A 15,716-nucleotide genomic window follows, 5' to 3' on the forward strand; every position below is an offset into this window, starting at 1 on the left:
TTAATTTATACTTAATTTTATGTTATGGGCTAGAAGCATTATTTAATAGTAATGAAATGAATATGCTATGCAGCTACCATGGGTAGTAATAAATCTACACGGCCTGGTCTAGAGAGGAATAGATGATGGATATGTCAGTCCATGCTATTTCAACATGTTGACAAAGTTTATCTGCTGTGGTCGTAATCCATAATCTCGTCGTGAGATCATGGACCGTGCGTGTTCAATAGTAAGAGATATGACAACTATTTGGACCAGGGAAGAAGTGGAACATTGTAATGGAGGAATTGTTGGACAAGGCATGCCAATATACAGTCACCTATTGTCCTGTTGGTAAGTGTTCCAGGCAGGCCCTGAACAATAGTCTCCAGCAGTTCAGAGATGTAACATTAGGTGCTAGCATGACTGGAATACAATGGCACCATATAAAGCTGGACTGGTAAGGTGATATATAAATGCAGCCCTCATTCATTCTTTTGCTGCAGTACTAGAAGACACAGATGCACACAAAGTGGTGCTGCAGACAGAATGGGATTCATCTGAGAATATCTTGCCATTTGTCTCTCCATAAGTGATGTCCTATGCACTGTTGCAGATGCTTGTGGTGTACAGTCAAAGTTAGACAATGGGTGCCTTGCAAAAATTACCTGTGCTGCAGATGACATCAAATTGTCAGTGTGTAGACTGGTGGTTGAGCAACATACCCTAATTCTTGAGTATGGTTTATAATGTGGCTGTACAATTCACAATAGCTGAATGGATAAGAAATCTGTCCTCTTATTTGGTGGTATGGCATATCCATTGGGATCTTTTATGTTTATTCATCCTTCCTTGATGTGCCAATTGTATATTCACATCACTGTGGCCACATGCTTTCCAACACAGGCACTAATTTCCTGGAAAGATAATCTGAAGTTCCAATATGCCACAATCCTCTAGTTATTGAAATCAGAAACCTGCTGGTATGACTGTTCTTGCTGTATTCTTTGATGAGGTATACTTTAACCATCTGTTCACAAGAACAGTAAGAAACAGTTCCAATGCTTAAAACTGGCTTTCTATTTTCCCTCTTACACTGCTTCCAACAGTTATTACTGGTGCACATAATTTGCAGTTGTGTTGCACTGCTAATCATTTATATGCCCTGCCATGATCTATACATCCTGCAAATTTTGAGACAATCAGATGTGAGACAATTCAGTTTTAATGGCCAGCAGTGTAATTTACAGAATCTCTTAAAATTATTATATAATGCACCATCATTTTGACAAAATGAGAGATTTTAGATCCAAAATGCATCAGTTACTTTTTTGTGTAAAGTGCATGTTAACTCTTATGTATACCCATATTTTAAGAGATTCTGTAAATTGTTATTTATTTTAGCAATTTCTTAATTGTAAACAACAATTTAAATACAATCTCACTAAATGGAGAATTTATTTCTTTAAAATCTTTTAAACTGAAAACAAGAATCTCATATTGCATTACCTTAAAAACAATTAAAATCTTATCTATTAAACCATTCTTGATTAATAGTTTGTATTCAGAAAATTCAATTAATGTGAAATGCATTTCAGATGTTCCAATTATCTTGATATTTCTCTTCAGTCCTACCAGTTACATTCATATCAGTCTCTCGCATACTATTTCTTCTCCATTGTAAGTTGAATTAACATGAAATAACACAAATGTCTGTTATAAAATACTTTTCCCATATGATGTTGAGATCTAAATACTTATTTAAATTTATCATAGTTACTATCTCTATGTGTTCTTTTATTTATAACATGATAAAAAGAAATATAAAATAACATATACAGATAGTAACTACGAAACATATGATAAATAATGATGGTTTAGATCTCAATGCTATCTGGCAAGAGTTTTAATGGACACTGAATTTGAGTTAACATGAAATAACACAAGATGGAGAAGAAATAATATGTGAGAGACTGATATGAAAGTAACTGGTAGGACCGAAGTGGAATTTCAAGATAATTGAGACATTTGAAATGCATTTCAAATTAATCAATTTTTCTGAATATGAACTATTAGTCAAGAATGGATTAATAGACAAGATTTCAAAGTGTTTTTATTATAACTAAAAATCACATGTGTTAAGATTTTAAAGAAATAAATTCTCCATATAGTGTGATTGCATTTAAACTATCTGTAAATTATTTTTAATAAAATTTCTTGTTTAGATAATTTATCATTTTGTTTTTATTAATTGTTTGGTTTTCTTAATTTCTTTTATATTTGTTTTGTAGAAAGAAGAAATAAAGTCTGCAATTCAATCTGTCACTGAAGTCAAAAGGAAAAGGACTTTATCTGATTCATCTGACATTTCATTTTTTGAAGAATATTATAAAGCTAAATTAGAAGCTTTGGAAAGAGAACATAATTCAAAACTGAATGCTATTAAAGCTGAACATGAATTAAAAGTTAAATTCTTAAAAGAAGAACATGAATTCAAACTTGGATATTTGAAATTGAAACAAGAATGTGAAGTTTTGAAAAAACTGAAACTTAATCATAATTGAGGTTAAAAAATACTTCAGATATACTTTTATTACTTTATATAGAAAAGTTTTAGATAATAAAATTTTGATCAAATGGAATTATTATTTATGTCTCAAATAATAATAGTTGATTTTAAATTTACATAATACATTGTAAGTATTAAAGTATAGAGAATCATTATAAAAACATTTCCAATTATGCTTAAAGCACATTATAAAAGAAAATTGAAAACTAAATTTTACAGAGATGAATTTTTCATTACTATAACATAACGTGTTTGTGTATAATATATACCTATTATATGCATATACACATACCAGTACATATATTATATGTAACAATCCATTCTAATGACATTTAATTTGACTAATTTACATTAGTCTTAACATATTATTGACTCATGATAAATTCGCTTTTTTTTTTTTTTTTTTTTTTACGTGCTTCTAATTTCGAGGAAGAGTTGCCAGTGTCTATAAATTCACTTTATTAGGTTTTTCAGAAACTCTGCTTATTTTCAATAGATGACTTCAGAATATATGTAAACATGCCAAAGTTATTGAAAGCATCCTTTTCAAAATATGTATTTAAATCATGACATCATCATGCATCTTCAGAAAATTAAATTTGTAATTAATTTATGTAAAATATACACGTATAAAATGGAAGATAAAGATGCATTTTAAACACTTTTTTTATTAAAAGGCAAAAATGCCACATATTCAACAAAAGAGAAATATAGTCAAACCTTGTTATTTGGCAGCAGTTTGAAAAAAATTGTAGACCCTATAAATTTCTAGTCTGTCCTTCCTTAATCTCCGGAAAGGAGATAGATAGATGAAAGACAAGATCAGATATGGAAACCTTATCCATTAACTATATATGCAAACAAGAAGTCACATTATTTCAATTTAAAAATTTTCCTCTGAAAGCAGTTAATAGGTGACCATGATTCCATTGCTAACAGAAAAGTTAGATGTACAGTACAGGGACAAGACACTACAAATTTGAGGTGGAGAGCAAAAATTTTAAGTTAAATTAAAAATTGCAACCGACAAGACATTGTGACGTTCTCACAATAAATAAATGTTAAATTAGAAGTTTATGCCAAGTAGCTTTTCAATCCTGTGGACAAGGATAGGCATTTCAATGTTAACAAGTTTGGTTAACATGTAATACAAAGCAGTAGCCTACAAGTAATCGTTTGTTTTGAGTTGTGCACTTCATTGGTATTATAGAAATTTGTAATAAGATACATAATGCGGTTATAATACAATATTAATTTTAATTAATTCAAAGTACATTTTAATCTCAAAATTGGCGTTTTCGCTTCCCATGACGAGGATCCAAGTGTTAGATTTGTGGGAAGCGAGTGTTCAGGTTGTTTCATTTCGTTGAATTAGAGAAAGTGAGACGATTGACATGCAGGCCTAAGTGCATGAGTGCGAGGGTCGAGTAAAGGTTAAACGTTCTATATCTTCCTGTAGTGATGTGTGTGTTCCTAGAATATCTTTCGGCACGACTAAAAAGGTAAATTACAATAGGAAAATAAGATATATAGAAAAATAAAACGACAGAGCTCGTGATCGATTAAAACAATCAATTACTCTCCCATCGCCGCTACGAGCCTAATCCTCTTGCTATGAAGACCAGCCAAAAAGTTGACTCTTTCTCCCCACGTCTGCCCTCAGGAAACCTCACATTTATTGTTTGACGATTCCAGGAAGTGGCCTTCATCTCCAAGGGGAAAGAGTAATTAAGAAGATTTAAGGTTCTAGAACAGGCATGGCCAACATACGGCCCGTGTAATGGATTTATGTGGCCCGCGATTAATTTTTCAATATTAGCTACTCAAGTCAGAATAGATCGGTGAAAAATTCTAACGCCTAAAAGAAAAAACAAAAAGGTCAACAACTCGCTTTCCGGTTAGAGTTAAGATCGTAAATGACGTCATAAATGTCAGAATACCGAATATCTCACACTAAAGTGACCGGCATAATAAACGACCTTTGAACTTTCACAACAAACGCCGCTGGCGTTTGTTGTGAAAGTTCAAAGGTCGTTTTAAGTTTCTTTTTCGTTACAACGGTTCTTGTGGAACGAATGAATAACTCAGGAAAAGTTTATAGTTTTTTGGTATCGTTAACGTAATTCCAACAATAAGACAGAAGTTTAAATAATTAATAACATTAATATGTAGGAGTGTTTTTCAATTTTTTTTTATCTCACCTCACGGCATACTTAAACCCATAATTAAATGTCTACGGGAAAAGTCACGTGATTTAAAGTTGTTTGTAAACATTATCGCCATATTACTTGTCACCTAAGCTAATTCTTTTTGACTATATTTTTTGTGAATTAAATATAACAGGTTATAACAATAGTTAATTTTCATTTACATAAAAGCAATTAGCATTAAGTCTTAATTTGCATTTAAAAGTGGCGCGATAATTGGCTTTAGAAACTTGCCCAATATCCCGCTATTTCTAAGTTAAAATAATTTGAATTAAATATGGACAATTTTAGATAATTTTCTTTAAAATCAAAAATGTTCATTTTAAATGAAATAACCTGGTGTTATGCATATAATTTTGCTAATGAATATATATTTTTTACTACCGTGTTTCCCCGAAAATAAGGCATCCGCAGAAAATAAGACCTAGCACAGATTTTGCTGAATTGCGAAATATAAGACCTCCTCCTGAAAGTAAGACCTAGCGAAGTTTTTTTTTAGTCGTAACGGTCATCGACAGATGGTTGAAAGTGGCCGTTGGCTTTTTGAAAGTACAGCCACTGATTGGTCAGCAGACAATTACGCCACACGGCATGATTTGCATAAGACTATGGCTTAAGAATCACAGATTTGCAGAACGTTACGGCTGGTGATGGCTAATTGGTCGGCCGGGAATCATGCCACATGACATTTGCATAGTGCTACGGTTCAGTAAGCACTAATTGGTCATCGAGTTCGATGTTGACGCTATAAAAAGGCGACAGTTCAACACACCGGATATACGTCACTCTCGTCTAAGTTCGACTTAGGCATTTTTTTGTTCAATAATAAATGTGAATTCTTCTTCCTGGAAAAAATAAGAATTCCCTGAAAATAAGACCTAGCGCATTTTTCAGAGCAAAAATTAATATAAGACACTGTCTTATTTTCGGGGAAACACGGTATATTACGTATACGTTTATTTATTGTAAGAATGAAACACTCTTATAATCTATTTAAAGAGGTTTTAATTTTGACACACACACTTATTGTTCTTTAGGTTTATTTCGAAGATAATTTCTTTAATAACTTCCAAAAATTTTCGCGGCAAGCCGGTTGAAAATCACTTATCACTTGTGTAGACGATTGTGTCTAAAGCCAAAGACCCAAGACAAGGCCTCAGACTGTCATGGCGGTCTAAAAAGTGCACAGTGGACAGATTGTTGGGTGCTGACTTATGGTAACTATTTCTGGCGGAATTGCTATTTATTTGGTCTTGGGTTTGCGATAACAGGAATGCACCGAGTTGCAGTGCAGTTGATTGTACGGCAAGGTATAAAAAAGGACTCGGTATCACGTTTCATATGCAAGTTAGATATAGACCTAATTGCTATGATATTATCGTCGGTTGGAGATCAAAATCTCGTAACTCCTCCTTGAGAAATTTTTCTTGAAAAACATTAAACTTCCTTTAGAAGTCCGTTATTACTCTAAGTTGATTATTTTTTTTTTTATTTGTGTATTGAACTAAGTTTGACATGGGACCTACGAGAATTTTATAGATCACGGGAAACGTGTTTCGTTATTTACTAATTCTGTAATTCAAATATGAGCAAATATTGGAGTTACGAGGTTTTGATCGCCGACCGATGATATGGAATCCTTTTTCGTACGTAAAACGATCACACGACAATATTTTGTTGAAAATGTTTCCTAAAAGCAAGTAATACTTCGGTCGGTAGTTGACAGAGCGATACGCCATGACAAATGGAAGTCGAGCAATAGTAGTGTTCGTTATAGTCAGCACTTTGAACATGACTGTTTCTACACACAGAACGGATACACCTATTTTCATAAAACATTGGTTCCTACAAAGTTTGATTTTCTTCAGCTCTATAGAGAGAGCCAGTAGTGCCACAGAGACAACTAATGCGAAATATCTTTGGCTAACATAGATGGATGATACCTATGATGAGCGGAGTACGCAGAAGCAAGATGAAGCTCAAATGCTTGACCCACCACATCTGATAATCAGGCTCATCATGGTGTTTCTTTGAGACAAATGTACACCAAACTTGTTCATTTTAAAGGTCAATAAATTACATTTATTGTTGGGTTACTGCATTTGAAAATATTCATAAGAGACTCCATAAATTACGTCCGAATTTTTCTTGAAATTTTTACTCCGGGCGGTCAGGCTGCCACCTTGACCTCCCAGCCATCCAGCCAATAGTTATATGTCGTTGTAACTGACGTACTTTATTAATCAAACGAAATACGGCTATGTATGCAGAACGCTATTTTCTTTAATTAATAATAACATAAATAAACTGAAGGTAAACAGCCAAGTGTCAGGTAAGAAAGAACCTCAGGTTGTCAGGTTTTATAAAAAATAAAGCAAAATTCCTCGAAATGTAGTCTAAATTATTTTTAGAATAGCCCAAAAAATAGTAAGTTGCCCAAATCTAGTAACCTAGAGCCATACAAATATCTCAATCTGCTACTTGTAGCCCAATCTTGCAATCCCGAAACCCAATCATATTTTATGAGATAAGAGAAAAAAAGGATATTTCATGGATAAGGTTATATCCGAAAATTACTACTGTAAAAGCAAAGCCATATTGATCAAATTAAAGTTTTTCTAGGTCTATATCTAAGTTGTTCTCTTATAGTACTTCGATCTAAACCAATGATTCCCAAAGTGGTCTATACCGACCCCTAGAAGTCCGAACTGCAAGGAGTCCATGTCAGCGAAAGCAAAAGTTGGGGGTGCATGAGATGTAAATGGGGGTCTACGAGAATGGATCCCATTTAAACAAGTCTTGACCGAAATTTTGGCTTTCCATAAATGGAATAATTCACATAACACAAATAGTACCTATGTACTGTACATACTTGCATAATACTTTCTTATTATAGACATATAAATTACCTATGAAGTAAAATTTTTTAAAACGTAAATGTTTATGAACATTTGGAGCTAGATTTGGGGAACTTTATCATTCCATGCTTTAATCATAGGAAAATTCGAGATCGATGATGGGATTATTTTCTGTCGATGGGTCAAACTAACAACTTAATTGCTTTGAATTTTAATTAATGCTAATTGTTAGAATATTCTCTTGAGTTCAGCCAACCTATTTCGTTTTACTTATAAAATTATTGTTATACTTTTGTTTTTGTTTTTTTGTTTTTTTTCGTGGTTTTAGGCCCCTTACCGCTCAGAGAGCACAAAGAGGCCAGTTATACTTTTGTTATTGAAATATAAGTTATTATTTTCTTATATATCAAACTGTTTAAGAATTATTAAAAATTTCATAGTAAATAATTATTTTATTTACTACACTCAATTAAATATTAATTAAGTATATTTCATAAAATTGTGCAAGTAGGCTACTCACTTTGTGGTCGCAACACTTGTCACTTGTAAAAACTTGCACATTTGATACTATTATCAATATGTTGCGCGCATACGTGAAGTAGCAACGCTTGTCCAGACTTTTACCAGAGCTTTGCGAGGACGGCGTAGACTCGTACCAATTGTACTTGTACTGACTTGTTTAATTCGTCAATTATAAGTACGAATGTCAGAGACAAACACTGTTCATTTGATTTCGGAATTTTGAAAAGAAAAGTGTTAAAATTCTTCTCGCCTTGTGGGCACTAAGAAAGCTTCTTTTAGCAAGCCCATTATGAGTTCAGTCAGGCCCACAATGGGGGTCAGGTGGTGAGGGATGAGAGCTGATATATCTGGTCAGACCACTCCCCAGGAATTTTTCGACCCGTACAGATTCGATCCCGAGTCCCCATAGCGGTAGGCTATCACCTTAATCGCTCGGCCATCCGACCGTCACCAGAAAAAGAGGGTCACTGGATAGGATCCGAATATGGATCCTTTGTAGCAGTAGACTTTATTTTATTAAAACTCCACTTGTCTCTTTCATTTCTCGTTCTTTTTGTATTTTGGACACTCAGAGGCCTATTTAGCCATATATATGTCTATGGCCAGATAGCCGAAGCAGTTAAAGCGTCAGTCGACTATTCTGGAGACCCCAGTGTGAGCAATTCTAATTTTTGAGTTTGAAGAGAAATTTTGATAAGAAATTTTTTGGGTGATAAGTCCCCGTCTATTCACACTTGACACTCTTATTGTAGGCTTGGCCGAACTCATAATGGGTATGATTCAAAAGATTTTTCCAGTGCCCACAGGGTGAAAAGAATAAAAAGAAAATCATTATATGTATATTTATATAATAAATACATTTATTTTCATGAAATTATTAAATTTTAAAATATTATTAAATATTTAAAGTTAGGCATTTTGCACATAAAAACAAATTAGGAAAAAAAATTAAATAAATAATAAGTCATAATCTCGACCACCTTTAACTAGACGAAGAGCAAGCAATAGATCTGGCAACACTTAGTTGTACGTTTTCATAGCGGAAAGATGTTTGAGGAAACGCGCGTGACGAGGAACGTGGTTTCGAAGACAAAGACACTTCAAGTCTCAAGAATTCCACCAGACGTTGATGAAGAAGATCTGAAAGTTTTATTTTCGTCTTACGGTAATGTGGTGCGTGTTTATCGTGGTTTCTCGAAGGATGTATTAAACTTACATTACGGTTTTATTGAGTTTTCGACTGTGGAAGAAGCAGAATGTGCGTTAGAGGAACTGAATGACGAACCACCATACTATTTGTCTGTTGAGTTTGCAAAATATACGAAGCCTAAAAAAGAAGGGCAAAATTTTAAAATGAGAGGTGCATCAAGCATACGAGTTACCACAAGTGGTAACAGAAGAGAAGTTGTTTTATATGATCAGTATTCAGAGCGAGACACGTATCAATATAACGAAAATGTATTTAATCGTTCTAAAGACTATCGTTTTACCACTAGAGAGAACTTTTCTGATGATATAATTGCCAACAAAGCCTATAAGAATAATGGTTTGTGCAATATGACAGACGATGATAGTTTACTTCCAACTCCTGCACCTTACTTTAGATTCGATAAAAGACCGTTTGATTGTGCTCGTACACATTGTCATGGTCATGGATTTTGTTCGCATTGCTGCCACAGCATGCATTCGTCTAGTGATCTTTCTGCAAAGCAAAGACAGTATTGTATGCGTCAACATTCTTGTTTTACAAGTAATCAAATGTTAGGAGTTGAATGCAGAAACGAGATGCAAAGACCGAAATATCAGAAAGAAATGATTCAGAATAAAAATATTCCATTGTTTTCAGAAAGGAATTCACTGCCAATTCACACTTCTGGTTTAGATTATCAGTCTAGGAAACATTCTGAATATAAATTATGTAAAATTTCATATGAAGAAAAACTTAAAGCAGCAGCTGAAAATTATCAAGTAGGATCTTTATTACAGAAAGGTAAAGGGAATGAGAATGTTTTCTGGATACCGAGAAATTTAAAAAAATATCAATACGAACAAAACAAAATGCCACATAATGTAGAAGTTAAACAACAATATATTTCTAGTGAAAATAGGGAAAATGCTGATCAAAAACAATTTAGAGCTTATTATCAAGAAAATCCATTTCATAAAAACAAAGAAAAGTATAATGAAAGAAACAGTGATATAAATAATAGAAATCAAAATCAAATGAGGAATGATCATTTTAGAAAGAAACAAGTAAATGAAGATAGTGGACATAACAGAAGGAAAGAAAATGAAGCAAGCCTAAAGAAAGCTAACTTCCAAAAACAAGATTTGGATTTTAAAGAAGGATCTTCATCAGAATCTGTAAGATTACTAAATCATATGGAGAATAACAATCTTAAAATAAATAACACAGGATTTCAGAGTCTTAATATTAATACTGAAATACCAATATATTTATGTTACGCTAATAATCCTGATGAACTTTGGATTCATAAATTACCTGAAACTAATCTTGAAGAGTTATCAAAGGAATTACAGATGTACTGTGAACAATCTGAAGTTTACTTGCCAGAAGTTGGAGAAATCTGTGGTGGTCTTTATTCTGTAGATAACACTTGGTATCGAGCTAGAATTGAAGGAATTGATGATAAAGGCTTATGTGATGCTTATTTTGTTGACTATGGAAATAGTGAAATTTTATCTAAATACCATATTAGACAATTAAAAAATGATTTTTTAAAATTGCCTTTTCAAGCAATACCATGCAAATTGGTTGGTGTTAAACCTGTAGGAAATAATTGGTCTGATGAAGCATCAAAAATGATTTTATCCACAATTTATTCAAAAGCTAAAATTATTAGGAAATTGAAAAACAAATATGAAGTAGAGTTAATTAATTGTAAAGGAGAATCAATGAGTGATTTACTGATAAAACATAAATATGCAAAGCCAGATAACAATATGATAGTTAACAACTTAAGCGTGAAGTCAGATAAATGTATGATTTTGAATAACAATGAAAATGTATCAAAAATTAATCTGTCAGAAAAAACAAAGCATAATTTTGGCATACCGTCTGTTATTGAGAAGTTACCATTGGATATAAGATTAGAAGCCACAGTTGTATTCAAATCCAAGGATGGTAGTGATTTCTGGATTCACCCTATGGTGATAGAAGTATATGAAAATTTTAAAAAATTGACAGTTCTCAATGATTATGGAAATAATTATATTGAAAATTACAGACCAAAAGTTAATGAAGTGGTTGTTGCCCAGTCTCCAGTAGATGAAATGTGGTATCGTGCATTTGTAATAAGCAAGAATAATGATGAATATTTTGTATATTATTTGGATTATGGAAACAAAGAACATGTAAAAAAAGTTGCTCCTGTTTTACCAGGCTATGAGAATCTTCCTTCTTGTATTATCCATTGTTTTGCAAAAGATTCGTGTTCTAAAAAACTATACACAGAAAGTATTGTTGCAGATGCCTGTCTTTCTGGGAAACTTCTCTCTCTCAATGAAGATAAAGTTGATATTGAATTTGTGTTTGAGAATGAAAGTGTATATGTATCAGGCTATCCTTGGTATTATGATTTGGAAATAGATGATGTGAATACTTTTAATTCTTCCACTGTAGATATTGAACAGTCTTTTAACACAATATCAAAAGATGTGAATAATGAAGGTTCAGAATTTATTATTCCTTCTGGAATTGAAGTGTTTAAACCTGGAATTACATTGAAATTGCAAGTAGTCTATAATGTTACAAATAAAGACTTTTGGGTGCAGGCAGTTACAAAAGAAGCAGGTGATGTTTTGACAAAATTAGTACAATTGAATGAACAAACAAATCACTGTGATGATTGCAGCACTGAATTAGAGTTAGATAAAGTTGTTATTGCTCGATCTGCTGAAGATGGATGTTGGTACCGAGCTTATGTTACTGGAAGAAGCTCAGGTGGGTATTATGTTCGATTTGTAGATTATGGAAATGAAGAAGAAGTGACAAAGATTTTGCCTATTCCATTAAACAATTCCTTATTACCATCTTATGCATTTCATTGTATTATTACACAGCAATTATCAGAAGAAGAAGAAAGAATCTTTAATGAATATTTTGCAAGCAAATTGCTTGATGTTAATGTTTTATTCTGTGATGATGAAAAAATTCACATGGATATTGTTTTAGAAAATTGTTGTATATTACTTTTTGGATATCCATGGTATCATAATTTGAAAGTAAATAAGTCACTTAATGAAACAGCTGATAGCATGATTGTAAATGATGATATTAATGAAAAGAATGAATACTCATTAAGAAAAGAAAATCAAGGATTTAATAAAATACCATCAGCAATTGAAACTGTTAAGGTAGGAAGTGAGCTACATTTAATTGTATCAGTTTGCTATGGCAATGTATTTTCAGCATTGATAAGCGAAATAAGTTTATTTGAAAAGATAGCTAATTTAGAAGAATGTCTTCATCTTAAAAATTCTTGTAGTTTACAGCCTGAGTTTAAAATAGGTGATCTAGTAACTGCATTATCACCAACAGATAATTTTTGGTATAGAGCTTGTATTGTGAAGTCCTTTGATGATTCTTATTTGGTATGCTTTGTTGACTATGGTAAACATGAAATAGTAAAAAATATTGGTTATTTAGAAGAGAAATGTTGTTCACTGCCTTCACCTGCAATTTATTGTAATATGAATGCTGTGTCTGCTGAAGTAAAAAGTAATTTAAAGAAACTAATATTACCAAATGAAGAAATTATGGTTATATTAAAAGAAAGAATAGACGACAATATCTATTTAGAACTGATTGATTCTAATAGTAATGAAAGTATTTGTCAAATCATTGCATTTCCATGGAATTATGGACTAAGTGAAAATTTAAACCATTCTCCTGAGTTAATATTTAGAAATGATCATCCTAAAGTAAATGATGATAAACGGAAAACAGAAAACTCCTTAGAATCAAGTAAAACAGAAGGTAAAATGATAGAATATACAAAAACTGAGAATTATAAGAATAATGATTGTGAAAATTCAGTCCTTCAAACTGTAACTCCAGTTAAAATATACAATGAACAAACATCAGCAGAAACTACAGTTATCACTAATAATGTAGAAGTAAAGCAAAATTATATTACAGCAAAAGTAGCTTCTATTTTGAAAACATTACTTCCAGATAAACTGATTCATATTAATATTGTTGTAACATTCCCAGATAAATTAGATTTTTGGGCACTTATTTTAGATCAGGATATATTTACATCACTAACTGAAATGGAAGGTTCACTTAAAGTAATGCAATCAAATAATAATTTTAATCCTAATATTGGAGATATTATTGCTGCTGAATCTATTGCTGATCATGCATGGTATCGTGCATGTGTTTTAGGTAAAAAAGATGATAAAGTAAAAGTTAGATACATTGATTATGGCAATGAAGAATATGTGACAACTTACAAACCTATACATGATGAACAACTAAATGTAATTTCTCCAGTAATGTATTGTATGATCATCCAAGACTCTAAATTTGTTGATACAGATAAATTAAAGGAACTATTAGTTGTTTCTCAAAGTCTTTTAGCTAAAATCAGTCAAAGAAATTCTGAAGAAGTTTATTTGACTTTATTAACTGAAGAAAGTGAACCAATATGTGACATTAAAGCATTACCTTGGTATCATAATCTTACATTTTTAAAACCATGTTCTGCAGCATCTTATGAAAATAGTCTAAAAACTAACACATCATCAGGCCACATAAATGATTCTTTACAAATTCCAGCAATTAAAATGTATGAAGATATGAAAAAATTAGTTTTATCTGATTTTCATAATTATGAAGTTAAAGTAGTTTCAGTAGAAAGTTATGAAAAGTTATTTGTTCAGCCTATCAAATTTGAAGAAGAAATTGCTGAATTAATAAGTGAAATTACACAATATTGTGAAAAATTACCTAATAAACCTTATGATCCAAAAATAAATGAGATGGTATGTGCAAAATTTAGTGAAGACAATTTATGGTACAGAGGTTGGGTAATAAAATCTTTATCATCATTAAATTATCTTATACAATTTGTAGACTTTGGTAATGAAGAAAGTGTTGAATCCAAGTGTTTAATGCCTCTACCTGACCAATTTGCAAGCAAGCCTATTTGTAGTATCCAAGTGACAGTTTATAATCTTCCATCATTACTAGATATTTCAAAACTGTATGAACAGCTATGGAAAATGAAGATAGTAAATAGTCAAGACAATATTGTTGAATTATTAGATTTAGATTCAAATAATGAGCAGTTAAATGCACAGAACAATAATGTTAAAACTGAAATATGTGACAGTTCAAGCAAGGTCACAGAAATTTTTCTGTATGACAATTGCGAATTTGTAAATTTGCCACTAGGTACAGTTGAAATTATAATAACTAGCATTATTTCACCAGAAACTATCTTTTGTAATTTTGTAGATGTTAACAATATGTCTGCCTTGAATAAATTAAATGAGGATATAAATTTATATTGTAGCAATAATGCATTTGAGAACTACCATCCTAAATGTGGAGAACTGTGTTTAGCAAAATATTCTGTTGACAATCTGTGGTATAGAGCAGTTCCTTTGGTAGTTGATGAAAAATTGCAATTATTGTTTGTGGATTATGGAAATATTGAAATTGTTAATTATGAAGACACAAGAAGAATGACATTGCAATTTACAAAGATTCCAGTGCAAGCAATACACTGTAAGTTATCAGGATTAGCAGAACAGACTTGGAGTATTGATGTCATTAACGAATTGTTGAAAATATTACCTCAACAGTGTCTTATCACTGTACAAGTTCTTGATAAAATTATTTTAAATAATATGTTTATATATGTGATAGATATTCCTAGTGCAAGAGAGCACTTACTAAAGACTGGTCTTGTCAAGCCACAAGCTGAAGACTAAAGATTTTATTTTTGTTTTTAACATTAATTTTTGCATTTTAGTTTAAATGAAACATATTTTGTTGAAATTAATAATTTACTAACAATACTTGTAGTTACAGTAATATAAATTAAATATTGTGATTGTATAAAATACTTATTGCATCAGATATGTTAAAGAATGAAAAATATTTAAAGTAATTATTTGTGATTTTACGACTTGGTAAAACTTCTTACCTTATTATTAATCTAACAATTGCATGTTCTTTGTATTTTTTTTAGTTCATTTTGTACCTGTTATTACAATATCAACGTTATTACTTTATTTTATACTTTCTGTAGCAATTATTTGAAATGTTTCTTAAGAATATCTTAATAAATTTGAGGCTGAATTTGCCGTTTCAATTTATTTCTCTAATATTAATTATATACTTCAACAGTGTATTGACTTGAGAGTTCAAAATGATATAAATTGCTTACATTGGAAAAAGTACCTGGAAAATGTAAATTTGATCATTTGTTTACTAAATATGTGGTGAAATCTTTGAAAAACCGTATATATTATTAATTTAAATTATATTGCAAATTTATTACATAGTGCTTAATAACAGCACTTACTACAAAGAAATGCAATGTATCA

The 15,716-nt window shown here is 31.5% G+C and overlaps 1 protein-coding gene across 1 annotated transcript; it reads left to right on the forward strand.

Moving 5' to 3' along the window:
• The first annotated feature begins 9,144 nt into the window (after positions 1-9,144).
• Positions 9,145-15,487, forward strand: LOC111619715 (tudor domain-containing protein 6-like). The gene has a single exon (XM_023361496.1). It carries the CDS (start codon positions 9,183-9,185, stop codon positions 15,096-15,098), a length of 5,916 nt encoding a protein of 1,971 aa, XP_023217264.1. The 5' UTR covers positions 9,145-9,182; the 3' UTR covers positions 15,099-15,487.
• The last annotated feature ends 229 nt before the right edge of the window (positions 15,488-15,716 follow it).

The sequence above is a fragment of the Centruroides sculpturatus genome, unplaced genomic scaffold (assembly GCF_000671375.1).
Source record: "Centruroides sculpturatus isolate CEXI.00-Female unplaced genomic scaffold, Cexi_2.0 scaffold141, whole genome shotgun sequence".
NCBI lineage: Eukaryota > Metazoa > Arthropoda > Arachnida > Scorpiones > Buthidae > Centruroides > Centruroides sculpturatus.

What these genes read in the sequence shown, in the direction of transcription:
- LOC111619715 (XM_023361496.1), top strand. Translation starts at nt 9,183, where the DNA reads ATGTTTGAGGAAACGCGCGTGACGAGGAACGTGGTTTCGAAGACAAAG.